General features: G+C 40.6%; 1 protein-coding gene across 1 annotated transcript; it reads left to right on the top strand.

The window, feature by feature from the left end:
• The first annotated feature begins 1,050 nt into the window (after window positions 1–1,050).
• f5 (coagulation factor V) lies at window positions 1,051–26,557 on the top strand. Its single transcript, XM_066706813.1, has 25 exons — window positions 1,051–1,217; window positions 1,995–2,077; window positions 2,612–2,734; window positions 4,084–4,296; window positions 4,506–4,667; window positions 5,067–5,288; window positions 6,370–6,535; window positions 7,775–7,964; window positions 8,280–8,382; window positions 9,347–9,552; window positions 9,773–9,923; window positions 10,082–10,294; window positions 12,806–15,242; window positions 17,054–17,222; window positions 17,915–18,151; window positions 18,567–18,783; window positions 18,903–19,082; window positions 20,879–20,995; window positions 21,667–21,738; window positions 21,870–21,958; window positions 22,641–22,796; window positions 23,205–23,349; window positions 24,040–24,191; window positions 25,048–25,230; window positions 25,912–26,557. The coding sequence occupies exons 1-25, from the start codon at window positions 1,099–1,101 to the stop codon at window positions 26,056–26,058; spliced, it is 6,252 nt and encodes a 2,083-aa protein (XP_066562910.1). The 5' UTR covers window positions 1,051–1,098; the 3' UTR covers window positions 26,059–26,557.
• Window positions 26,558–26,655: the final 98 nt, after the last annotated feature.

Here is a 26,655-nt window from a genome sequence, read left to right as displayed (position 1 = left end):
TTTCTTTGTCAGTGGGCAAACGTACAAAATCAGCAGGGGATCAAATACTTTTTTCCCTCACTGTATTTAACAATATCAGTCATGGAATATTGTTTTGATGGATCCTTGGAAGTTTTCAAAATTATTTGGCAAAAAATTGCTTCTTTTGCCTGCCTCTTTTGGTAACCATGATAATAAGTCACAATTAATTGATTTATGTTGTCTTAGAACAGGGGTTTTCAAACCGGTCCTGGAGTACCCCCTGCCCTGCTGTTTTGTTCCAACCTAGGTCTAAATTACTAATTGAATGCTATATTGCTTTTTTAGGTCAATTAAGGATTCAATTAAGCTATTAAGACGTTGGTTGGAACAAAAACCAGCAGGGCAGGGGGTACAGAATAAGAGAAGGTCAGAGCGGAAAAAGTCAAACCACCACAAATGTAATTATCTTTGATTCATGTAACTGTGTGTACTGGTTAGTCACACTAAAGATGAAGGCCGTTGTTCATGTTTGCATTTCATGGAATCTCTAAATGACTCATCATCTGTTTGTCTCAGGATATTTTGATCCCCTCCTCCCAAAGAAATAAATAAATATTACTAATAGAGTAGTACACAAACTAATATATTCAGTTGCTAGTATGCCTATATTTAATTAAGTAAATATACTATATATAAATACATTTGCTAAACTCAGAGGTGTGTCATTAAATAAAAAATATAATTTACTTGAGACACGCATGGAGAAGGGGTCAAAAAAGTTATTCGTACTTGTTTCATCCCTGCATGGGTAATATATTTCACCAGAGAACACCATCCAGAAAAGCAATACAGAAGAAACCTAATTGAAAGCAAAACAGACAGACTGGTTTGATCACCCATACATGCTAACCACCAGTTTAATAAGACTAGAAAGTGAACACCGGGGGTAGGGGGGGACACACTCTGCCCTAACCCATTGGAACACAGTGCATGTTTGATCTTTGTGTTTGTAAAGTGTGTAGGCTGATGTATCTGCCTGGAGGGGGAGTCAATAGAACAGGAAGCTCAACTCATTTCATATTAAGATAAAGAGGAATCTCCTGGATTGTCAGGCAGACAGCTCCTGGAGCTAAAAGTATGGAGTCTTGGCTTGGAGTCTTGATCTTTGTATTCCTGGCCCAGAGTTCTTTGGCAGTGGAACGCAATTATTACATTGCAGCAGTTCTAATAGAATGGGATTACTATGGAAATCAGAGGTATGTTTTAATTATTATTCTCTGTTGTTTTCTAATGGTCAACATCTATAAGACATATAGCGTGTCTTCACTATGTTTTTAAATTGTGCATTGTTAATGAATTGCTAATTTATATTGATTCCTCTATTATTACCAGTTGAGGTGAACATATAGAAATATATATGTATTTTTTTATTAAGAAGGTAATGATCGTCTGGCTTACTGTGCAAATACTGCAAATGGGATGGAAATAGTCCATGATCCTTAATTGCTGGGGTGTTCACTAGACTCAGACACATCTGAGAATGCGGTGTACATTTTTGCATACCTTTGTAATGGAAGTATAATAATCAAAAGGAAAAGGTGATCTCAGCCTATGTGGTTAGAATTGGGTGGAACTGCAATGTGCATTATGAAATATACTGGGAAAATATGTCTTGTCTATCTGTATATATCTTTCTGTCTATCTACCCATGAAGGCTATGAATTATGAAGTCCATATATATGTGTGTATGTATGTATACTTATGTTTATAGTAATATATAAAGAGAAATCTGTACTGTTAAGAATTATTTATTTGGCCTTTTTATATCATGCAACATATCTTTCTATACTTTACAGTTCTCGTCGTTGTGGGAACCAAGAGTATTATTCCTTCAAAAAATCACAACACTGCAGACCTTTAATATAAAATCATATCTTTTGTTTTACCTTTCTTGTGTGAGTGTGTGTGGGGTGGGGGGTGTTGTATACTCATTTTTTTAAACATTTTTTTATCTCCTGCTGTTTTATCCCTAGGGAAGGTGCTACTTACAAGAAGGTGGTGTTCAGGGAGTATGAAGCTGGGTTCCAAATGGCCAAACCCCATCCAGTCTGGTCAGGTGAGCGTTTGAACCAGAGAACTGACAATGAGGTCTGGTGTGCTCTTGGGAACTTCTCTCCTCTGCACATGGTGTCCTGTTTAAGCGTGTTTCTACTTCATGAAGAAGCATACACACTTTGTTGCCTAAAGGAAGGGGACAATACCTAGAATGGAAAGTCCCAGAGGTCATTTGCTGGTTGGTTGGTTGGATGTTGTGAATGGCTCTACAACTGGCATTATCTATTGTGATATTCTGGACAACAATGCACTGCCAAAATTGATGGACTAAGACAATGTGAAAACAAAACCCAATCCCCCGCCACTTGGTCCAGCTTGGTCCCCATTCGATGCTGTAATTTTGCAACTTGTCTCTATATAATAGAAACACAGTGAGACTAACAGAGACTGTTGGACATGGTGTAAAGCCCTGACTTAAAATATTAATTAAAATTTGGTCTGTCAATAGGGAACACATCCCAGCCCCTCAATGCCCACTGTAGGGTAAATGTATGAAAGGCTTTTGCTTAATTTAATCCTTGTCTTTGTTTTTCAGGCCTGTTGGGGCCAACTCTGCACGGAGAAGTGGGGGATGTTATAATCGTCAACTTTAAGAACATGGCTGACCGACCATATACCATTCACCCCCATGGCATAGCATATGGGAAACAGTCAGAGGGTAATGGCTTTGGTTTTATCAGTTGTCCTGTCTTATGAAAACTTGCAGGATGATTTTTCCCTTCAACTGTGTGGATTAGTTCTCACAAAAAGAGCACAGTGGGAGTTTTGGATTTGTGTTTTACTCTGTAAGCGCAAGTAAAACATGGACGCCTGCTGCATTTGAATGTTACTGATTCCACTAAATACACACAACAGAGAAAAACAAATAGCTGTGTTTGAGTTCTTTAGGTAAATTTTAACCAAGATCAATACCCAAAGAGTGCCTTTGGAAATGCTGTCCCAAATGAAAAGGGATGGAAGGGGTTCAAGAGTAAGGCTGAAATTTTGAGTTGGAAATCGTCTACAAATAGAATAAAATTACTTTGCTTTGTCCGATTTAAAACATCTACGATCAGTAATGTTATTTAATGCATGGTAGACAGCTGGGAGTGTTGATGTGTTTCATTTTTTTCCCAGGCTTAAATCTGTTTTAACCACATGATCTTCATATTCAAAACTTCAAATAGGCCCTTCATGAACTTGTTTCAGCTTCTGTTGTTGAGGCACTAATTGAAACAAGTAACAACCAACGGCAGGCCTGAAAAGATTCAGACTTGAAAATGGAATAGATTGTTTGCCTTTATAAGCCCGTCAGGAAGTGGCTAATGGAGGGATTGTAGGATTTGTAACCTTTGCCTGACATTTTGGCTGATCAGAATGTTCCTTCAGTTCAAACATTCATCTGAGCTCTCAGGTTTGGAAGCGGCTATACTTTCTTAGTGTTGTAGTGAATGAGGTTTTAGCTGACATACATGTGAAATACCAGTTTTAACTGCCTCATATCGCACATCCTTTTTATCAATCAACAAATTAAATCAAAGCAAGCTATGCGCCATAACAGAGCTGCCCATGTTAGTTAGGCTTGAATATGTCTGTCTGATGGGGCCCACAGTGGCATGTTGGTGTGGTGGTTAGGGCCGCTGCCTCACAGCTCCAGGGGTCCTGGGTTCAAGTCCTAGCTTAAGGGGCCTGTCTGTATATAGTTTGCATGTTCTCCCTGTGTCCGTGTGGGTTTTCTCTGGGCATTCTGGTTTCCTTCCAGCATCCAAAGACATGTGGTTTAGGTTGATTGGTCTTTCTAAATTGCCCTGTGTGTGTGTGCCCTATGTCTGCTCCAGCTTCCCCGTGACCCTTGCCAAGATAAGCTGTTTTGAAAATGGATAGATGGAAGGATGTCTGTTTGATGGCACTGTAACGCATGCCAGTGCACGTGGCTTAGTATTGGAAAAACTAAGACAGAGTTCAACACAGTTAGAGGGGCATTGCTCAATTGCAGTTCATGATTTTGTTTTTTGTCTGACACCTCAGGATCTCTGTACTTTGACAACACTTCAGTGTTTGAGAAGAAGGATGACGAAGTGCCCCCCGGCTGTGAACACAAGTACACCTGGGAGGTGACCGAGGAGATCACCCCTATGGAAAATGACCCACCATGCCTCACTTACTCCTACTTCTCCCACGCCAACCTGGTGAAGGACTACAACTCGGGGCTGATTGGTGCCATGCTCATTTGCAAGCCAGGTAGGGCATAGCACCGAATTTTCCAGCCCTTTGGAAGCCTAGTATAACTAAGTATCTCCTTTTTTTTTTTTCTTTGATGGTACACCAACCTTGGCTTAATGGCTTAATTTCTCCATGGTATACTACAGTAAAGGTTTGTAAGGGTTGACATATGAACCACTTAGTGTTGTGACTGGTTCCTTACCTCCTCTTTAACCTGCTACTTGCAGGGACCCTCAGTAACTCTGGCAGCCAGATTCATTTCGACAAGGAGTACGTTCTGCTCTTTGGTGTCTTTGACGAGAACAAGAGCTGGTACAGGACAGAGAGTGAGGGGGCGGCTGAGCAGATCATGTATACAATCAATGGTTACGTGAATGGGACACTCCCGGGTAAGTAAAGTTTGAAGACAGTGTGCAATCCTGTGACTACACTCTGGTTTGTTTCCTCAAAGCCTTGCCTCTCAGACTTCACCTGGGCTGATGGTATCATAAGTACTAAGTACCATTACTAATTGTGAACACTAATGTGTTTGTATTTAGCTGTTGTCTTGATCCAAGGTGAGCTACTGTCAACAACACAGTGCCATGACAAACTGACAGGGTCACAAGTTACACAATGTAGGGCAGGGTTGTTAGTCTTGGTCATCAAAGGAAAAAGACACATAAGCTTGTATGCAAACTATCCTAAACAGCTCTCCCTTATAAACCATTGTAAGTAGACGCATGTGTTATTGTCTGTGCCCCCCTCCCACCTCCGGGGCTCTCTGCTCTTTCTCCTCCACCTCCCAGATGTGAGCATCTGTGCACACACCCCAGTTAGCTGGCACCTGCTGGGCATGAGCTCGGAGCCTGAGATCTTCGCCATTCACTTCAATGGACAGGTCCTGTGGGAGGCCGGACACAAGGTGTCCTCCATCAACCTCATCACGGCCTCTAGCAGCACGGCCAACATGACCGCCAAGAACCCTGGGCTCTGGAAGCTGTCTTCACAGGTCCACCACCACCTGGAGGGTAAGAGACTAATTTCAGTACGCTCCACCTGGCCAGGACAGCGACTGTTAGGTTGTTTTTTGTGGTTGGAGCAGTACTCTTGGACATTAAGCACTTGCTATTGTTACTTGTTACTTGCATCTGGTCCGACTGTGCCAAGCCATTTTATCATCCATCGAAACAACACAAGGCCTGCCAACATTAATGCCATGCATAAGCCGATTATGGCAAATAATAAACAAAGTTAGCTTAATTTATTTCAACCGTTACAGTCAAGCTGATGCAGAGTGATGATTTTTACAACAACTTTCTGGTCTTATCTGATGCAAACTCCACAACCTGCAAAGTATATACAATTTGTTGCAAAGGCTTTGTTCATGTGTATAATTCAGCTACTACTGCTACTGAACAAGGAAGTACTGAACAACTACCACTACTAATAATAAAAATAATAGTAATTATAAATCACATATGAGAAACTAAACAATCACATAGCAGCATTTTTAACAAATTCTGTCTTGTATATCAATGTCATCTTGTTCATAGAATTATCAGTATTTAAATTCTTCAGTTACCAATGATGTTTCAGGACACTTAATGCAAGTGGTGCAAATTTCACAGGATGTACATTTGTTTTCAATAGTTTAAATCTGTAGCATGAAACACCATAACATGTTTAGACAGAGAGAAAGGTGGTTGGTTGTTAAATATAATGAAAACACATATTTTTATATATATATATATATATATATATATATATATATATATATATATATATATATATATATATATATATATATATAATCACTGTAAATATATTTGTGTGTCTAATCCTGATGTGAGGGGCAGCTGTGTGGAGTCGTCGTTAGGTCTGGGTCATGGGTTCAAAACAGACACTGCTGTTGTACCCTTGTGCAAGGTACTATGAAATATAATGTGTGTGATTTATAATAAGTTAGTATGTTGTGTGAAGGGTGTATCTTATTGTATTGCTCAGCTTCGTCCAACTATAACCTGTGTTACATCCCACCTTGCCTCATAATAGTTTTGTCTTTGTTTCTTCCATTTATTATATGACTTCTTTCTTATTATTTCTCTGTAGCTGGAATGCACGGGTACCTCAGAATAACTACTTGTGAGGGAAAGGAACCCAAATTAACAAGGCTCACAATCAAGGAGGCACGCCAGAGCCAAGTATGGACATATTACATCGCAGCTGAAGAAATCACGTGGGACTATGCACCAAATTTGCCTGAATATAGTGAAAGGTACAAATTGTGCATATTCAGATGGACTAGATTTGTTTTATCTGTGAATGTCCATTTAAATATATTTTGTGTCCAAAAAAGCCTGGTATTTGTAAGACATGTTCAGTTGTGTTTACTCACTGTCTTTCCCTTCTGGAATTTTACCCCCATAGATATGCACCATCATTTGACACCTGTTGTTTTTTGCCCATGGTTATAGCACACACACATTTTGCCTTGCCATGCTTTTCCACGGTTTATATCATGATTAACTCTTTACACTCACCCCCATTTTCGCCTGGTTAGAACTTCCAAGTTTTTAAGTGTATATATAGTGTACATTTTTGACCTTTTCCTCCATTAAAGTCAATGGGAAATCTTGATATGAACATTTATGTATGTATTTATTTATTTATTGGCAGACGCCCTTATCCAGTGTGACTAACAGAACATATGAGCATTATAAAGTGCAATACTGTATAAAATTGAGAAAGAAAGAAATAATCATAATATAATAATAAAATGTTCATATCAAGATTGTATGTTGAAATTAAGGAATAAAGTGCATTTGAAAGAACCTAGCCTACGCAAAAAATTTTTGAGAAAAACTTGTACCACAAAAAACATGCAAAAAGGCCATTACTCCATTATAAGGGCCTCAAGAAAGTGGGGCCACTCAAATTAAACCATACAAACTACAGAATCAGTTTCTACATTGCTGATCATGATTAGTCACACTATATTGCAACATTACCACCTTTTCTTCCAAGATAAATAGCATAATTATGAATTATGACATTTATGGTTTGTATATATTTTTTTAAATATAACCTTTTATTAGTACTAGTCAAAATACAACCTATAAGACAAACTGGGTGACAATTGGATAAAAAATGAAGGAGTTATTTAAAAATAACAATGCTTGAACCCAAGTAAATTTTTCACCCTATTTTTCCAAGTCAGTATCTCCACACAGCCAGAGTTATTAATGGATATATCTCACCCCAACAGTGGGAGGAAAACAATGGTGCTGAGTGTACAGAGCTCTCCAAGCTTAACCACAATTTCACTTGGCTTTCCTTTCTAGGCAGTCTGCAGATAAAGTCAATTTGTTCTCACAACACACATTGTTTCCCAAAATGCCTGAATTTAAAAACTGGTCCCTTGCAATTTGATTTGAGTGCATGAATCATGAAGCAAAGCAGCAATGAAAGATTAGTTTCCATGGATTTATTTTGTGTCTTTCATTTTCTCACCAAGCACCTTCAAGGAATTCAAGCAGAAATACTTGCAGCCAGGACCCCAGCGAATCGGACAAAAGTACAAAAAGGCGGTTTACGTCCAGTATTCGGATAACACCTTCACAACCAAAGTAGAGGACAAGCAGAGGAAGATGGAGACTGGCATCCTGGGGCCAGTAGTGAGGGCGCAGATCAGAGATGTGATAAAGGTGAAAAGGGATTTCTTGGTCTCAGATAACCGCAGATATGCAGTTCTATTTGAAAGCACTGCCCTTGCTTCCTCTATGTATGCTCCAGACAGATATGTTACTATGTATGCACAACTGTTAAACATTTGTCATTGTTTGGGTCCAACAAATACAAATATCTAATTGAAAAAAAATCTAGTTACAATGCACTTTGCCCAAAGTAGTCAGGGCCCAAGAAAGTCTGCATTCTGCATTGCACCCACCATTGGAGGCTTAGTCTTCCTGTAAGTGTGAGAATGTTGTCTAATTGTGGGAAATTATCTTTTGTATTGGCAGATTGTGTTCAAGAACAGGGCAAGCCGACCATACAGCATCTACCCACAGGGACTGACGATCAACAAGACTGAGGAGGGAGCCAGTTATCCTGACGATGGCTTAGGTTTGACACCCTTTCCGTATTTCCCAATGACTTTAATCCACACTGACAGGAAACTGTGAAAGCCACGTGCTGTGTAAAAGAAGAGGGCCTCAGTTCTGGTCCTTGAGGGCCCCCAGAATCTTTTGCTTTTAGACGCACTGGAGCCCTTAAATACTAACATTAAAAAAAAAAAAATACATGTAGCCCCTTTCCCAGGTCATCAACCAATGAGAATTGAGAGCTTTCTGATGTACAATATGCACTGGATTCCGCCACTTGCTAAAGATAGCAAGGATGGTTATTTGATCATTGGCAAAGATGCATTGGTAATATCTGGTAATATCACCTAATTACAACAGGATACAGTATTTGTGTGCTCATAAATTAGACATGTTTTGTGTTTGTTTTGATGACAAGGCTTGAGAGTGGTCAGCAGGACTAAAAAGTCTGCAATTTGTAATCAACACGGAGAAGTCACAGTATGTGCAGGATTACATACATATTTACCAAGATGAAGGTGATTGAAACCACATAAGGTAAATAATCAGTTCAGGGACGCAGCTAGGATATTTGGATTCAGAACAAAAATCTGGAACATTGCAACCCTGGAGTGAAAACACTGAGTACCCTTGTGTGCATGATCCTGTTAGTGACATCACTCCCCTAGATTTTGAAGTGTGTACAACCCCCTCCCCCCCCACCCCCATCTCCAAGTAAGGGGATCAGGGTTTTTTCAGTGCAGCGGTTTTGTCACTTATTTTTGACTGTGTGGGTCAGGCACTCAGAGGGGTGACTGAGACAGTAGTTTAATTCCTCTAAACAAATGAGTTTTTCTTATAGAAGGGGGTTCAGTGTGACAAATTAGTGCTTCAGTTTTGCAGTAAAATTGGGCTTGGAAAGCTCTGGGAAAATATCCCCAACTTTGAGTCCTGTGAGGCCTTTTCTTTGCCGCTGACCTTTACCTGGCCCTGTATCTTCCCTTCAGGTAACCATGACCACGAGGTGAAACCAGGGCAGACGCACACCTACACATGGAAGGTGACCAAGGAGGACGAGCCCACGGACAATGATCCGCGCTGCCTGACCCGGCTTTACCACAGTGCCGTGGACATGAGCCGGGACATAGCCTCCGGCCTCATCGGTCCCCTGCTCATCTGCAAGAGCCAGTCGCTCAACAAGAGGAACGTCCAGGTAAGATACATCAATCAATTGATATAGATAGCAGACCAGCACGGATATTGGGGCCATTTCTATTTTGTAATACAATCTGGAGTGGTTTGATATTGTTTTCTAGGTTTCTTGTTGTACCACTCCACGACAATATGTACTGGATTTCATGATTAGGCTTCAAAACTGTTGCATTGTGAAATTGTGTTTCAAGGAAGCTCTAATTCTGCCTTCTGTTCCCCAGCTGAAGGCTGACAAAGAACAAATGGCAGTGATGGCGGTTTTCGATGAGAACAAGAGCTGGTATATCGATGAGAACATCCAGACCTACTGCACTGAGCCCTCTAAGGTCAACAAAGAGGACCCAGAGTTCTATGAGACAAATGTGATGCATTGTAAGTTTTCAGATTATTTTTGCATCTTCTAAAAATTAGACGAGATATCATAATCAAAAATCTCGCAGAGACAGGAGGCAGTTGTGCAGGAATTGCTGACTTGTGCTCTTTTGAATCTTTTGCCCTATTTCATGTTTCTACATCTCTTATATTCACAGCAATAAATGGTTATGTGTATGACAGTGGACAGTTCCTTGGGTTTTGCCATGGCGAGATAGTAACCTGGCATGTGTTGAGTGTCGGGATACAAGACTATATCCAGACTGCCCACTTTTACGGACATACTTTTGATGTGTATGACAGAAGTGAGGATGTTCTAAACCTCTTTCCGATGATGGGGGAGACCATAGCTATGGACATGGACAATGTTGGTGAGAGATCGTGCTTAAAAGCCTGAGTGGTGTTGAATTACATATTAGGAAAGATGTTTGTGTTGTGTTATGTTATATTGCCAACCCCAAAAAGTAACTCAAAAAGTGAGCTGCAGCAGACACTTTGAGAGTTATAAGCTGCTAGTGACTCTTTAGTCTGAGTATTACTGTCCTACACTGTGCTGTATTCATGCAAATTCACTTGTGTCCTACCGTGTACTGATTATATTGCACTATTATACAGGATGTAAATTCACTCAGATTAAAACATCTTCCCAAGGAAGAAATGTATTTATTTATTTGACCATGGGTCTCCAACCCTGGTCCCAGAATGGGTGTCTTCAGGTTTTCCTCCTTAGACAGATGTCAATTAATTGATTTTAAAATGTTATAAAGGTCAATATAAATGTGAAGCCACTGACTGAAGATCATTATGAAACCCATAGGACTATATAAGATACCTGCATAATGCTTGCATTGGATTATACAGTGAGGGAAAAAAGTATTTGATCCCCTGCTGATTTTGTACATTTGCCCACTGACAAAGAAATGATCAGTCTATAATTTTAATGGTAGGTGTATTTTAACAGTGAGAGACAGAATAACAACAAAAAAATCCAGAAAAACGCATTTCAAAAAAGTTATACATTGATTTGCATGTTAATGAGGGAAATAAGTATTTGATCCCCTATCAATCAGCAAGATTTCTGGCTCCCAGGTGTCTTTTATACAGGTAACGAGCTGAGATTAGGAGCACTCTCTTAAAGGGAGTGCTCCTAATCTCAGCTCGTTACCTGTATAAAAGACACCTGTCCACAGAAGCAATCAATCAATCAGATTCCAAACTCTCCACCATGGCCAAGACCAAAGAGCTGTCCAAGGATGTCAGGGACATGATTGTAGACCTACACAAGGCTGGAATGGGCTACGAGACCATCGCCAAGCAGCTTGGTGAGAAGGTGACAACAGCTGGTGCGGTTATTCGCAAATGGAAGAAACACAAAATAATACTGTTTTATTGTGTGTAGTATTTTACATTACATAAAAGATAAACAATTCAAAATTTTAATACTTGTGATTAAAAACTTTTTAAAATACAATTCTTAAAATCACTTAAAAATTTTAAAATCTTTGTGATTTAACGAAAAACATAATAATTAACTTCAAATAAATGTGCACAAAACAACAAAACAAACGTGATTAAAGCAAAACTGCTCACCAACATAAAAGTCAAATACATTGAAAATAACTGAAAATGCATTGGACAAAATAAAGAAACAATTAAAAAGGTAAAAATAAAAAACAAAAAAAAGGTCCAATGCATTTAAAATAAAATCCAAAACGGACAATGTATTTGACAAAAAAAATATAACAAAACTAAACCAAAAAACCCCTAAACAATTAGTGATTTAAAAAAGAAACGCAAAATAACTGTCAGTCTCCCTCAGTCTGGGGCTCCATGCAAGATCTCACCTCGTGGAGTTTCAATGATCATGAGAACGGTGAGGAATCAGCCCAGAACTACACGGGAGGATCTTGTTAGTGATCTCAAGGAAGCTGGGACCATAGTCACCAAGAAAACAATTGGTAACACACTACGCCGTGAAGGACTGAATTCCTGCAGCACCCGCAAGGCCCCCCTGCTCAAGAAAGCACATGTACAGGCCCGTCTGAAGTTTGCCAATGAACATCTGAATGATTCAGAGGAGAACTGGGTGAAAGTGTTGTGGTCAGATGAGACCAAAATCAAGCTCTTTGGCATCAACTCAACTCGCCGGGTTTGGAGGAGGAGGAATGACCCCAAGAACACCATCCCCACCGTCAAACATGGAGGTGGAAACATTATGCTTTGGGGGTGTTTTTCTGCTAGGAGGACAGGACAACTGCACTGCATCAAAGGGACGATGACGGGGCCATGTACCGTCAAATCTTGGGTGAGAACCTCCTTCCCTCAGCCAGGGCATTGAAAATGGGTCGTGGATGGGTATTCCAGCATGACAATGACCCAAGAAACAGAGCCAAGGCAAGCACATTAAGGTCCTGGAGTGGCCTAGCCAGTCTCCAGACCTTAATCCCATAGAAAATCTGTGGAGGGAGCTGAAGGTTCGAGTTGCCAAACGTCAGCCTCGAAACCTTAATGACTTGGAGAGGATCTAGAAAGAGGAGTGGGACAAAATCCCTCCTGAGATGTGTGCAAACCTGGTGGCCAACTACAAGAAACGTCTGACCTCTGTGATTGCCAACAAGGGTTTTGCCACCAAGTACTAAGTCGAAGGGGTCAAATACTTATTTCCCTCATTAACATGCAAATCAATGTATAACTTTTTTGAAATGCATTTTTCTGGATTTTTTTGTTGTTATTCTGTCTCTCACTATTAAAATACACCTACCATTAAAATTATAGACTGATCATTTCTTTGTCAGTGGGCAAACGTACAAAATCAGCAGGGGATCAAATACTTTTTTCGCCCACTGTATAATAAACATGATTTTGGTTTATTTTTCCTACAGGACACTGGCTTTTGGCATCTTTAAACTCCCGTCAGAGCAACCAGGGAATGAGGTTAAAATTCAAAGATGTTGAATGCTATAAAGAAGATTACTACTATTCAGATGATGACGAAAAGGAGACAGACATTAGCATGAAAATAGTGTCTGTGTGGTTACCTGAAGACATAGAGATGTTGGGAAAGGAAGAGGAAGAGGATGAGACACTCACTAAAAAATCTGCAGGAACCCATGTGGAGGAAGATTATGATCCAGAAACAGAATTTTGGCATTCTCAACTTGGACTTCGGTCTGCCAAAAACAAGTCACAGGGACTTATTCCTGAGGAAGACCTGTTGGATATTTCATCTCTCCTTGGACGCGATTATGAGGGTTCTGCAAGTGGAAAGGGGATAGAAAAACACAATCACTCAATTTCAGCAACACTGCAGAACAATACTAGCTCTGAAATGGACAGCGAGAATCTTCTCTTGACAGAATTGTCTACAGGTGAGATGGGGCTGGTGGAAGAAGACCTTTTGCCAATGGGATCCAGTGAGCAAGGTAGAAATTATTCTAGTGCTGATTCTACAGAAAATTTGTATCTGCATGCTGCAGACATCCAATTGTCCATAGGAGAAACAGAGGGGTCCTTAGAAACTCATCTTAACAATTCAGTTCCCATATCTGAAAGAAACCGCACTATGGAACAGGAAAATGGAGCTGCAATAGTAACACCAGAGAGAAATGTGACTTCAGAAAATCTAGATGCCCAAAACAAGTTGACAATGGAGACATTAGGTCAACCCAACGTGGATCTTCAGTTTCTTCAAAAGGAGGTCATGAATGAGAGTATATCAGGTACTGAGGCAAGTTGGATAGTGGAAAACAGCACATCAGAAGGGTCCGTGGTGGAACCTACTGATAACAAAGTGTTTATTTACTTTGTTCCACCACCTACAACATCCACAAATGACAGCCTTGGAGAAACAGAGAACAATGCTGAATTTGTGTTGCTGGACAGCGGCACAGTGCAAAATGTTTTGGACGACAATGACCATGTGCTGGGAGATGCAGAGCACCAAGCAACCATGCTGGTGGGTGAGTTCCCCTACGAAGTCCACTCTGCAGAAGCCAAGGTTGATGGAGAAGATCAGCACAGTTTTATACCTGCTGCAAGTTCAGATCTGTTAGAGGATACGTTGAACTCCGAAATGACATCATCCAATAACAGTCATGTGGAAGATCAGACTTTCACTGGCCCTGTTGTTGTTGATCATGAGAACAGCAATGTTACTGATTTTACTAATCAGACTCTGGGAGCACATAGTCAAATCAGAGTGGGAAGCCACAGCATTGCTTCTGAACAAAGCTCACCCTCACCTCACCCAGATACAGACATCCATCCAACCAGTGTTCCCACCATAGAGAACCACACAACATCTGAAACACAACCAGATACAGTGGCACTCACCACAGACCCTCCAGGAGCAACTGTGTCACCTGTCGAAATGCACGAGAATATAACTGAGGGATCTCGGTTTGAAAGCCAGGATTCGTCAGAGCAAATCATCTCCGAAAACAGAGAGGACAGTCTCTGGGGAACCACTGGAGTAAATCTGAATATAACAGTGTTTCCTGATACAATGAAAAAGAGCTCTTCTGAGGAGCAGGGCTACAACTCTACAGAAGAAGATTATACAGAAGAGGGGAAAACCAACAATCATACTTCATCACCTATAGTGTCTATCAACTCAACAGAAGCCCCTCAGCCACATGATACAGGCTACAAGAGTCATTCAATTGAGTTGGAATTGTCTCCCAGTGCTGAGGATACCGAGGATGTCTTGATTTACCTGAAAAACATGAGTAAAGAAGCCATTCTTACGACTTCTCTGAATGCATCGAACCAACACTGGGGCTATGATGGAAAACCTCAGACCGTGCCGGAGAAAATCCCACCTCACATGACCAAATACACCAAAGATAAATCAATGACAGATGACAAGCACAACGGGACCAACAAGAAACCCAGAAAGAAGAGGCCTGTGAATAGCAGTGGAGTGAAAATTAAAAGGCGGAAATCTAAACAAGAATCCCGTGTCCTGTCACCAAGAGGTCACAAACCCCCATCCATAGATCCCAGAGGTCACAAGCCAATCACAAATTCAGAGGATTTGACCAAGACAGCCATTGTCATAGGGTTACCACGCAGGGACTTCAATGACTATGAGTTATTCCGGACAGATATACATGACCATGAAATGGACAATGAGGAGGTAGAACAGCTTGGGAACAGCTATGAATATGTGGAGTACAAGGACCCTTATACTTCCAATGCTGGAATGAAAAACATGGATGAGACTGTGAAGTATTTCCTAAAAAATGAGAAGAATGCAAGAACATACTACATAGCTGCAGAAGAGGTGGAATGGGACTATGCTGGCTACAAAGGACAAAGGTACAGTTTAGGAGTTCATAATTACGAAACTAACCTTGTATTTCAGTGCCCACAAAGTATGCAATCTCACACAAACAAGTTAATGTCCTTCAAATCATTTTAGGCTGTTTTAGAGAAACCCTTAAAGAATCTGGAAGATATCTAAATATATGGTTAGTTATTAGTAATACATTTATTCTCTATGTTCTTGGCAAATATATATATATATATATATATATATATATACACTCACCTAAAGGATTATTAGGAACACCTGTTCAATTTCTCATTAATGCAATTATCTAACCAACCAATCACATGGCAGTTGCTTCAATGCATTTAGGGGTGTGGTCCTGGTCAAGACAATCTCCTGAACTCCAAACTGAATGTCTGAATGGGAAAGAAAGGTGATTTAAGCAATTTTGAGCGTGGCATGGTTGTTGGTGCCAGACGGGCCGGTCTGAGTATTTCACAATCTGCTCAGTTACTGGGATTTTCACGCACAACCATTTCTAGGGTTTACAAAGAATGGTGTGAAAAGGGAAAAACATCCAGTATGTGGCAGTCCTGTGGGGGCGAAAATGCCTTGTTGATGCTAGAGGTCAGAGGAGAATGGGCCGACTGATTCAAGCTGATAGAAGAGCAACTTTGACTGAAATAACCACTCGTTACAACCGAGGTATGCAGCAAAGCATTTGTGAAGCCACAACACGTACAACCTTGAGGCGGATGGGCTACAACAGCAGAAGACCCCACCGGGTACCACTCATCTCCACTACAAATAGGAAAAAGAGGCTACAATTTGCACAAGCTCACCAAAATTGGACAGTTGAAGACTGGAAAAATGTTGCCTGGTCTGATGAGTCTCGATTTCTGTTGAGACATTCAGATGGTAGAGTCAGAATTTGGCGTAAACAGAATGAGAACATGGATCCATCATGCCTTGTTACCACTGTGCAGGCTGGTGGTGGTGGTGGTGTAATGGTGTGGGGGATGTTTTCTTGGCACACTTTAGGCCCCTTAGTGCCAATTGGGCATCGTTTAAATGCCACGGCCTACCTGAGCATTGTTTCTGACCATGTCCATCCCTTTATGACCACCATGTACCCATCCTCTGATGGCTACATCCAGCAGGATAATGCACCATGTCACAAAGGTTGAATCATTTCAAATTTGTTTCTTGAACATGACAATGAGTTCACTGTACTAAACTGGCCCCCACAGTCACCAGATCTCAACCCAATAGAGCATCTTTGGGATGTGGTGGAACGGGAGCTTTGTGCCCTGGATGTGCATCCCACAAATCTCCATCAACTGCAAGATGCTATCCTATCAATATGGGCCAACATTTGTAAATAATGCTTTCAGCACCTTGTTGAATCAATGCCACGTAGAATTAAGGCAGTTCTGAAGGCGAAAGGGGGTCAAACACAGTATTAGTATGGTGTTCCTAATAATCCTTTAGGTGAGTGTATATATATATATATATTTTACAGGCTGTGATCAATTATTGATAAATCATATTACAGTAGTTTAGATGTAACTATATCCCTAGCAGCTGCACAACCGATTCTTGTGTTACAGGAGTATGTACATACATAACAAAAGCCTTGATGAGGATAGTATTAGACATTTCCTATATAACTCATGGAAATATTATTGTATAAATTGGCAGCACAGTGAAAGCATTTAATATGAGCATGCTGAGGCAATGGGATCAACATAATGTGAGGTGACAGTTTAGAGTAAACACAGTAGGCAATGGCTGAAGAAGATGTACGTTTCTCTCAGTGCATTCGGGCTCATCTATTATTTGCTGCTCTCTCTGACAGGAGATATGAAGACTCAATCGAAGACAAAAGGAACACCCAGTTTAAGAAAGTGGTTTTCCGCAGCTACCTGGACAGCACCTTCAACACCCCTGCCATTCGTGGAGAAGTGAATGAACACCTTGGGATCCTTGGGCCTGTTTTGAAGGCTGAAGTTAATCAGAATATTATGGTACGAGAATACCAGGGACAGAAAGTGCTTACTGAAATGCAAGCATCACAAAACCAAGTTCACTGCTTACATTTTAAGAGGGCCACTATGAGGACTGCTAACAGCCACAATTTGAGACAACATTTAAGGAAAGGAGAAAACAGCACAACAATACATTTTAATTAAATTTATGTTGAAGTCCACTAGGTATACATTTATCTTCCTTGCTATCTTCTTTGGTTATCTTCAAGCTGTGGCCTAAATGTCAGACACTTATTGCCTATGGCTTTGTGGATAGTTGGATTGCCAGGTTATTTTTAAAAAAAATCATCATCTAAAACATTTGTATAAAATATAAGTGGCACTTCTGGACTGGAGAGATGACAGATGATTCCAGCACAGAGAGAGGGAGAGAATGAAAGAGATAATGAGATGCAGTGAGACAGGGTAGGGAGGGAACGAGAGAGAAAGACAGAAAATGAAAGAGAAATCAACTGACAGGAAGAGCGAGTGAGAACAACCAAGAACAATTCCAAAAAAGTTCCAAATTCATTTAGGATCTATATGTCTGCATACCAAATTAATACCTTGTTCAAAGCAACTCTTCAATACTGACAGTCTTACTAAATTAAACAATATATTATTTATTTGTATGAATTTGTATGTATGTATGTATGTATTTGTATGTATAAATTTTAGTTTTAATCCTGCAGGTTGTTTTCAAAAATTCAGCCTCCAGACCCTACTCCATGCATGCCCACGGAGTTTCTTATGGGAAACAAATGGAGGGGATGAAGTACAATGATACGTCTCCTCACTGGTATCAGTTTGACGATGCTGTCCAACCAGGGAGCACCTACACATATGTCTGGCGAGCGAGTGCCAAAATGGGGCCACAATCTGGAGATTCAGCCTGCAGGACATGGGTTTACTACTCTGGTGTAAACGCGGTATGTAAGAAGAATAGCAGCCACAATCACCAGCACAATGCAATGTTGTTTTCTTTACTCCCTGGAGGACACAGAAGAGAAATGTGCAGGCCTAGTCAGTCATTTTCTTTTATATTAGAACACATGACCAACTACAAACTAACAAACAAAAGGTCATTCCACGTATCAGTTAACCTAAACAGACACACTCAATAGTAAACGGGTGCGCTTCATTGACCAACCAGTGTAATATACAAATGGCAGGCCTAAATGTGCAAGAAAGGAAATGGAATCTAAGTCATAATGTCTAAGACACAAGTTTAATTCTATGCAACTTCCTGGAAGCCCATTTTGGAATAAGCCCATCCCATTTCTTAGAAGAAATAAAACCAAGAAAATGTGGCCAAAACAAAAATCTTGCTGCCTTTAATTGCAGGAGAAGGACATCAACTCAGGACTGATTGGCCCGCTCCTGATCTGCAGGAAGGGAGTGCTAAACAACTCCACTTTCGACAGCAGGGAGTTTGTCCTGCTCTTCATGACATTTGACGAAAACAAAAGCTGGTACTTTGAGGAATACATGCAGAAAAACCAAAGGACCAGCAGCGTCAGCATGAGTGATGTTGAATTCAGGGAGAGCAACAGGTTTCACTGTACGGCCCATTTCTCACCTTTTCCTTGCATTGCTGCCCTTGGGAATTTGAATTGTAATAGCTTGTCCATCTCTGAATGATGGAGAATTCCTCACCTGCACTTGTGTTTTTATCCCCAGCCATCAACGGCATCATTTTCAGCCTGAAGGGACTCAGGATGTACACCAAACAGTTGGTCAGGTGGCATCTGATTAACATGGGGTCCCCCAAAGACCTGCATACCATTCACTTCCATGGACAAACCTTCCTGAACAAGCAGACGAAGGACTATCGCCTGGGAGTCTACCCACTACTGCCTGGTGAGTAGCAGTATGAAGATATGGCCACTGTTTGCTTATTATACGCCCAGTATAAGATGGGCTCCAATTTCACTGGCCAAGCACCACACCTTGGTAAATGTCAGAGTGTATATCAGCAGACTTTCATTCAGACTCACTTGAAGTCCAAACGCTGCCCTTCTGAGTCAAGGGCAACAAATCTTTGTTGCGTTTTGCTTGTTTGATCCTAACTCTGAAGATCTCGAATCACCCCAGTGTCAAATCATTTTATCATCTTAACATTTTCTAAGATATTTTACCAATGATGACTGCTGAAAGACAATCTAAAAAAGACAATAAAACCTACGTTCTGATGTCCTGGAGAGAACTGAGCAAAAGGGGCTTGGGTTGGAAGTCAAAAGGCATTGTCTGTCTAGGAATGTGTTTAGCAGTGTAGCGTAAAGTACACTTATACATTTCAATTAAAGAAGTGAATTTATAGTATCACCTTATCACGAATCCTGGAATCTTGTAGAACTCAATTTCTGTAATAATTGGACGCAGACACCAATTCCAAAGATATAAATTGTCAGATTTATTCAAATGTGCATGAGGTCCGTGTGGTTTGGAACAAAGGCAGTCCGGTTCGGCTTCGTCCAAGAACTTCCACTCAGTCGATGCACCTGGAAGTTGGGGTTTCGCGAATGTAGAGTCGTTTCCAAACAGATTTTCCACTGGTTTGAAGGCTCCAAGGTTGTGCACAAAATCTTCTTTGTAAGCAGGGTCTCTCACCGTACTTATTTGAAGACAAAGTCTTTGAGGAAAGCAGGGCCCTGTTTGGTTCCAAGGGTCGCGTTTCTTAAGACTCAAATAGCTATTTAAATGACTGACACTTTCGTATACAGTCGACTTAGTCAATTGTCCAGCTGTAAAACTCCACTGATCAGGTGGGCACAGGCGGGCAGCGCAGTCTGTAAAGTTCTTTATTTAATAAAGTCCTTTAAAAGAATTCTTCGTACGGCTCAATCTCCTTCTCCCATTTTAACTCCTCTGTTGCCGGCAAAGACTTAGTTGGTTTCTGATTCCGGTTCGGGCAACAGAGCTACAGGTTGAGCTGTGGCAGCGAGTTACTGGTTCAGGTGAGAGAGAGAGAGAGAGAGAGAGAGAGAGAGAGCGTGCGCTGTTCTTTATACGCCTGTCAGATCAATAGGTGATTGGTTCTTGAGTTTGTGAGATTGGATTTCGGTTTCAGCCCCCAGTGTCCTATTGGAGGGGGGCTTGATTTATGACTGATGTCAATCCATGCCATCTTTTGGAAATGCCGGTTGGCACGGGTTCGTAGCTCTGTGTCGGGATTTCGGCTCTCGTCCATTTCAAAGAGTTTTTATTACCTACAGGCCCCCTTCCCCAGACATCTCACAGCAGGATTCCAAACTATTTGGCCTATTCTCTGTGCCATCCTCCCAAAACTGTCAATTTGATGTAAACCAGTTCCACACTTTAAGGAAATCTGATAACTTTGGGGGGGAGAGGTCTTCCTTAGATCAGTGCTTCAGCTCAGAGCTAAAATGCTCTTATCAAAATACACCCATCATAATGCTACAGCAGCCCAGGTGATTTGATATCTTCAAATAATTAAACTCATTGTGTTAGATAGCCTCTCTCTCTTAAATGTGCCTAGTAGAGATCTGCATTGAATCAGGCTCTTTTTGTCACAACTGGTGAGATGCACATTGGTGTAGTTCAGAGGGGGCACTCCCATTGGCGAAGCAACACTAAGTCTAAGTTCTCATTGGTGAGTGCTCATCTCAGCATAAAATGTTGGTCTGGTTTCCCAGGTAGTTTTGCTGATATAGAGATGAAGCCCTCGAAACCAGGTCTGTGGCTGCTGGAGTCCGAAGTGGGAGAGTTCCAACAGAGGGGGATGCAGACTCTGTTCCTGGTGTTAGATGAAGGTATACCTCCATCCCTTTCAGTACTGCATCATCATGACCATACAGAAAACTAAGTTCCTTAAAGTCTTGAGCCATTTCTTTTGGATTAATATTACTATAATGTGCTGACAAGAAACCTTGGAAGTCAGAGAATGTGGCTGTTTGATAACCAAGAGCCAAATAAAACAAAAACCACTAGCCACAAAGTTCACATGATTTACAATTGAACAACGGGAATTTGAATGACATCTCAGATAGACGAGAGAGATACTCAGTGGAGAGCAAAGGCAGAAGGCAATCCCTAAAAAGACAGGGAGCATCATTCTCTTAAAGAATATGTATAATGCCAAAGCTACATTTGACATCACTTTATCCTTCATTGGAATGGTAAAATAGCCTTGTAAGACCTAGTGTTTTCTTTCATGTAAAAATATAATCCTGATGAGTCAAGCCTTCATGCAAAATATAACTCCACAATATGGCTCTTATCTGAGACTTGTGTCTGTACATTTTCTTCTTCTGTGTTGGCACCATTTTGAAACTGGAATGCATTTGAATATCTCTGTATCGTAATTGAGTTATTAGTTTGAAAGAGTTATTTAGTTATCCTTGGTTACTAACTTTTGCAATGCTAATACAATTATGAAACATTTTTTAAAAGGGGTCTTTTTAAAGTTATCACTGTGTTGCAGACTGTAACCATCCTCTGGGTCTTCAGTCTGAAAGTGTCAAGGACAGACAGATCACAGCTTCTCAGTACACAGGTACGTCTGTTAGCTCTTGATTCATTTTATTTTTCACTGGTCATCTTATACAGAGAGTGGTAAGAAGAGGCCTTTTAAGCTTTGGCAGTTGCTCACACTATAATCTGGAATCTCTCTTCCCGTCTCTAAAGGGGATTGGAGGCCCCACCTGGCTCGACTCCATAACACAGGCAAATACAATGCCTGGAGTATTACAGAGGATTCCTCGGCCTGGATTCAGGTAACCTGGACACTGAACAGTGATGTAACTCCAAGACTAGTTGACATATTGTGACACAGTGACACAGTGACACGTGATACAGGATGGACCCGGCACAAGATAAAGTAATTGTTTCTCTATAGAGCTTTTGTTGGGGACTTTCTTCACAATTGCATGCTGCTACTGCGACTTTCAAACCAGATCCCTGGACATTAAAGTCCAACACCCTGCACTGTGTCACAAAATGTTCAACTGTGTGGACTTGTCGGACTTGTAATTCACAATGGCCAATAACCACAATAAATCAAAAGGTAGCATTTTCCACTAAGAGTTTCCAAAGTTAAATCAAATATATTTAAACAAGAACAGAAATAAATTGGCAGGTTTTATATAAATAAATTTTTGTGTCCTTAAAATTATATATAAACAATGTCTGTGGGTGAAATACCATCATTTCTTTAGCTTTTACTCCAGAACAAATGTGTTTCTCCAAGGATTTTCTACAGGAATATGTGCAGTATAAAATCCAACAGCTGGATATATAGGCGTCTGAGCACATTAGCACAGACAAATGCATACTGTTTTCATCCAAATTAATCCAAATACATTATTATTTTGTGCCTAACAACTTGTCCAAGGGCCTGCAGCTTCTAAAACATGGACTGGGTTGGGCGGTTGTGTCATGGGAGTTGTCTTTTCACAGGTGGATTTCCAGCGGCCGGTAGTGATCAGTAAAGTGGCCACCCAGGGGGCAAAGCAGTTGTTCAGTTCCCACTATGTCACACAGTACCAGATCTCCTACAGCACCGACAGGAGAAGGTGGATTTTCTACAAAGGCTACAGCGATTCTTTCAAAATGGTATGGGCACTTGCACATCTACGTCCTCCCATGCCCCCTATGTCCCCAATCCCTATTACTCCCCTTCTAATAAACTGCTACTTACAATAAAACCCTCAAACTGCATCTGTTCTCTCTACCCTGTTCTGATTCCAGACTTCTTGCTAAGACCCTGCTTCTCCTGACCCCGAGCTACCCCCTGACCCTTGCTCTCCTGAAGTAATCAACTCACATCCAACCATCCTAGTCTGGATAAGGGCGTCTGCCAAAAAATAATAATAGTCTTATAGCTTGCCTTCTTCCTATATACACTTTTGTCTTGATTGTATGTTTATATTTTATTTTGTACAGCTAAAAGTGGTATATAAATGTAAGTATATAAATAAATATATAAAAACGAATTGACCTCTCTCTCTCTCTCTTTCTCAGACCTTTGAAGGAAACAAAGATTCATACGGAGTCATGGAGAATATTTTCTTCCCACCTTTAATAGGGCGCTACATTCGCCTGCACCCCACTCAGTCTTATGGCAGGCCCACTTTGCGAATGGAGTTCTATGGCTGTGAGGTGGACGGTGAGTGATGAAGGGACACCTGACACTGTTACTGAAAATCGTTCTTTCCTTTAACCCTTGAAGGACAGAGTGCAAACCTGAACTTGGGTGTAACTTTAAGGGTAACACCAGTCTAAAACACAACAGAAACATTTGCATAAACCATCCCATTTTGCTGAATGTATTTTGGCCTTGTATAGTAATTGTATGCTCCAAAACATCTTTAAAATAGCACACAACCAATGTCCCAAAGCAGACATGTCGGTGAACTAATCTCAGACAAGAAATTCAAGTTATTCTTATTTCTTAGCAGACACCCTTATCCAGGTCAATTAACAATTGTTATAATACATATAGTACATACAACAAAACATTTATACAACTGAGGTTTAATTTCTGGAGCAATCTAGGTAAAGCACCTTGCTCAAAGATACAGTAGCAATGTCCCCCACCTAGAATTATACCCTCAACCCTCTTTTTCAGAGTCCAGAACCCTGTTGCCTACTACATTGCTGTTGGCAGCATTTACCCTTCTGCCCATGTTTTAGGCCATACAATTATTATACGACAACCGGATATAATCAGAACAGCCAGTGTGGATTGTTTACTTGCCTTTTATTTGCTATAGATTTACCCTGTAAATGTTCCTATAGATATGATAGCTGCACGTGCTGCACTGACTGATGTGTAACTGTTTTCATTGTTTGGCAGGATGTTCAGTGCCATTAGGCATGAAGAGTGGACAGATTACAAATGATCAGATAACAGCCAGCTCAGTCTACTACGCCTGGTACCATGGCACCTGGCAGCCATGGCTGGCAAGACTGGATAACCAGGGGAATGTCAATGCCTGGCGTACAAAGGTAGCCACATTCGCATCATATTCTCTACTGCAGCTAATATATCTGTTGGTGTCTTCACTGCCATCTGACTGGCTGATTGACCACACAATGAGAATGAGAAACTTCACTGTGTTCACATGCCGGTCAGATAGCAACTTCCAGGGAGACAGAACCCCAGCCGCTCAACTATTTAACAGACAAAAACGTATGGCCTCCTCTGCTGGTAAAACACAGTAGTGCAACTTTGTAAGTCAATGGAAGTATCGACTTCCAAGTGGGCTTGACCTGAATCGTTTTACAGTAGGGAGCTGTATTTAGGTCCTGTCGATCATTACTCTGGAACTCTAGAGAAACAGAAACAGAAAAGAAACAGAACTCTAACGATTACAATGCTATTGTTGCATAGTTTGCAGTCTGGGTAGGGCACAGGAACCAACTACCTTTTTTAAATGCTGAATGTAAAATAAGGTTTAGATGAACTGGAAGCCATGGTAAGGGTTCTAATAGAAATGTCAATATCAAAATGAATGGAGACTTGTAAGCCAAACACAGAATGAGCAGTTTTATTACAGGGTTGACCCCTTTCTTTACAAACGTGAAGATTTTTGTATTGTAGTACTCATACTAGACACTAGATGGCTCTCTTAGTATGTCCTAACATAAGCTCAATGCCAGCACACAGGGAAAGATGCAAGGCATCACTGCAACTGATGATAGTGTAAACATCACTATTACTGTTCTATATAAATAAACTTATTTTAGTCAGGTCCAAGTATATTTTGGGCAGCTTTCTATTTATCATTGTTAAAGTTCAACCAGTCTTGTGTTAATGTGACATTTATGTTTTATTTATTTATTTATTTCTACATTTCTGCAGGCAAACAATGTATTCCAGTGGCTACAGATTGAATTAAAGGAAATAAAAAAAATTACTGGAATCATAACTCAAGGGGCCAAGTATATGAGAAGTGATTTCTATGTAGAAACATATTCCCTACAGTACAGCATGACGGGAACCACATGGACAACCTACACCGATGATTCTGACATTCCAGAAAAGGTAGGGTTGGTCTGTCTCCGCTTGTCCCAAGGAGGCATCCTTTTGGACAACCTGCTGGAATTCCCAGCAGCAGATCTGCAGATCTATTTAGAAATAAAGTCCAGTAAGAGACCTGAAAAGCATGCACACTGTACTCTACCCTTATAATGCATAGTGTTGAATTCCTTTAATAATGTCCATAAGCCCATGAAGATTATCATAGTAATACCCTGTAGTGGAATTTTGCTTGGGAAATTTACCCCTTTCCTACCTTTAAAAAGTTATCAGCACAGGGGGTTGCACAACACTCAGAAATAGGACATGTTTACCATGCAGGGTCGTACATGGGGTCATGTGTAGGACAAGGCTGGTATTAACACTGTGCACACTGGCAATAAAACTAGACAGTTGTACTATGATTATGAGACTGTACATTTACTCTAAATAAGTCAGGGTTCAATGCACATGCTTTGAATTATATATATGCCTAATATATAAGCTGTGTTAGTGTCAGGGATTTTAGAGGGTAGGGGTTGAGTACCTAACTGTATAATCCAGCAGATCTCCTTTCACATCATACAGCAACTGGCTTCTTAAAATTATTTAAGTTTGAGTTAAGATTTTTTTTTTTTCTTAAGCAACTACACTATAAGCAATCAGTAAGATTGTGTCTCATGGTTTCTCTTGTATCCCTCTTTCCAGATATTTGTTGGGAACAGCGATAACAATGGCCATGTCAAAAACTACATTTATCCTCCAATTTTTGCCAAATTCATCCGGATCATTCCGAAAACATGGCACAACAGCATCACCCTAAGAGTCGAGTTGCTTGGATGTGACTTTCAATGAGCACCCTGAGAAAATGGCGGCACTAAATATGGGTCATCTACTTGCCTAACCCTTCATAATACTCAACCTAGCCACTCAGTGTTGTATTGTAATAGGAATTATTGTGACCACTTTACAAGAGCCCTGTGAACAACCACACCTGAACAGGTCTCATTAATGAAAGAAAAGTAATTTATGAAGTGTAGTAAAGTCCAGTTGAAACTGTAATTTATAAAACAAGTGTAAATTTTTATATCAGTTTAACAACCTTGCTTGTTTCTTGTTCTTGTTCTGTGTGACATGAATGTCAGCCATTTGTCGCTACCTTTATGAAAGCCGGACTCAACCGCAATCGGTTTTGTACAGATTGACTAAACAGAGGACATTTCTGAGGCGATGAAACTGAGCGAGTAACTGTAGCATGCAATACAAAAACACAAACACTTAAAATGTAAATATGTAAGTACTGTGTGCGAGGAATAACCTTTTTTTTAATTCAATAAATCCAGCTTTACAGGTAGGTTGACATTTTGCACTGGTCTTTCCTTATATTTTGTCAACGATTTGACCCATGCAGTTCTATCTCCTTTATTAATTTTATTTTAATGTTTCAGACAG

This window comes from Amia ocellicauda, chromosome 6, assembly GCF_036373705.1.
Source record: "Amia ocellicauda isolate fAmiCal2 chromosome 6, fAmiCal2.hap1, whole genome shotgun sequence".
NCBI classification, from domain to species: Eukaryota; Metazoa; Chordata; class Actinopteri; order Amiiformes; family Amiidae; genus Amia; species Amia ocellicauda.
This window is presented reverse-complemented; position numbering and strand designations above follow the sequence as displayed.

Bases quoted from the DNA above. Each gene is read 5' to 3' on its own strand.
- f5 (XM_066706813.1), top strand. From the start codon at position 1,099: ATGGAGTCTTGGCTTGGAGTCTTGATCTTTGTATTCCTGGCCCAGAGT. The intron at 2,735-4,083 runs GTAATGGCTTTG...CTGACACCTCAG, and splicing joins ATATGGGAAACAGTCAGAGG to GATCTCTGTACTTTGACAAC. The intron at 7,965-8,279 runs GTGAAAAGGGAT...TTGTATTGGCAG, and splicing joins AGATCAGAGATGTGATAAAG to ATTGTGTTCAAGAACAGGGC.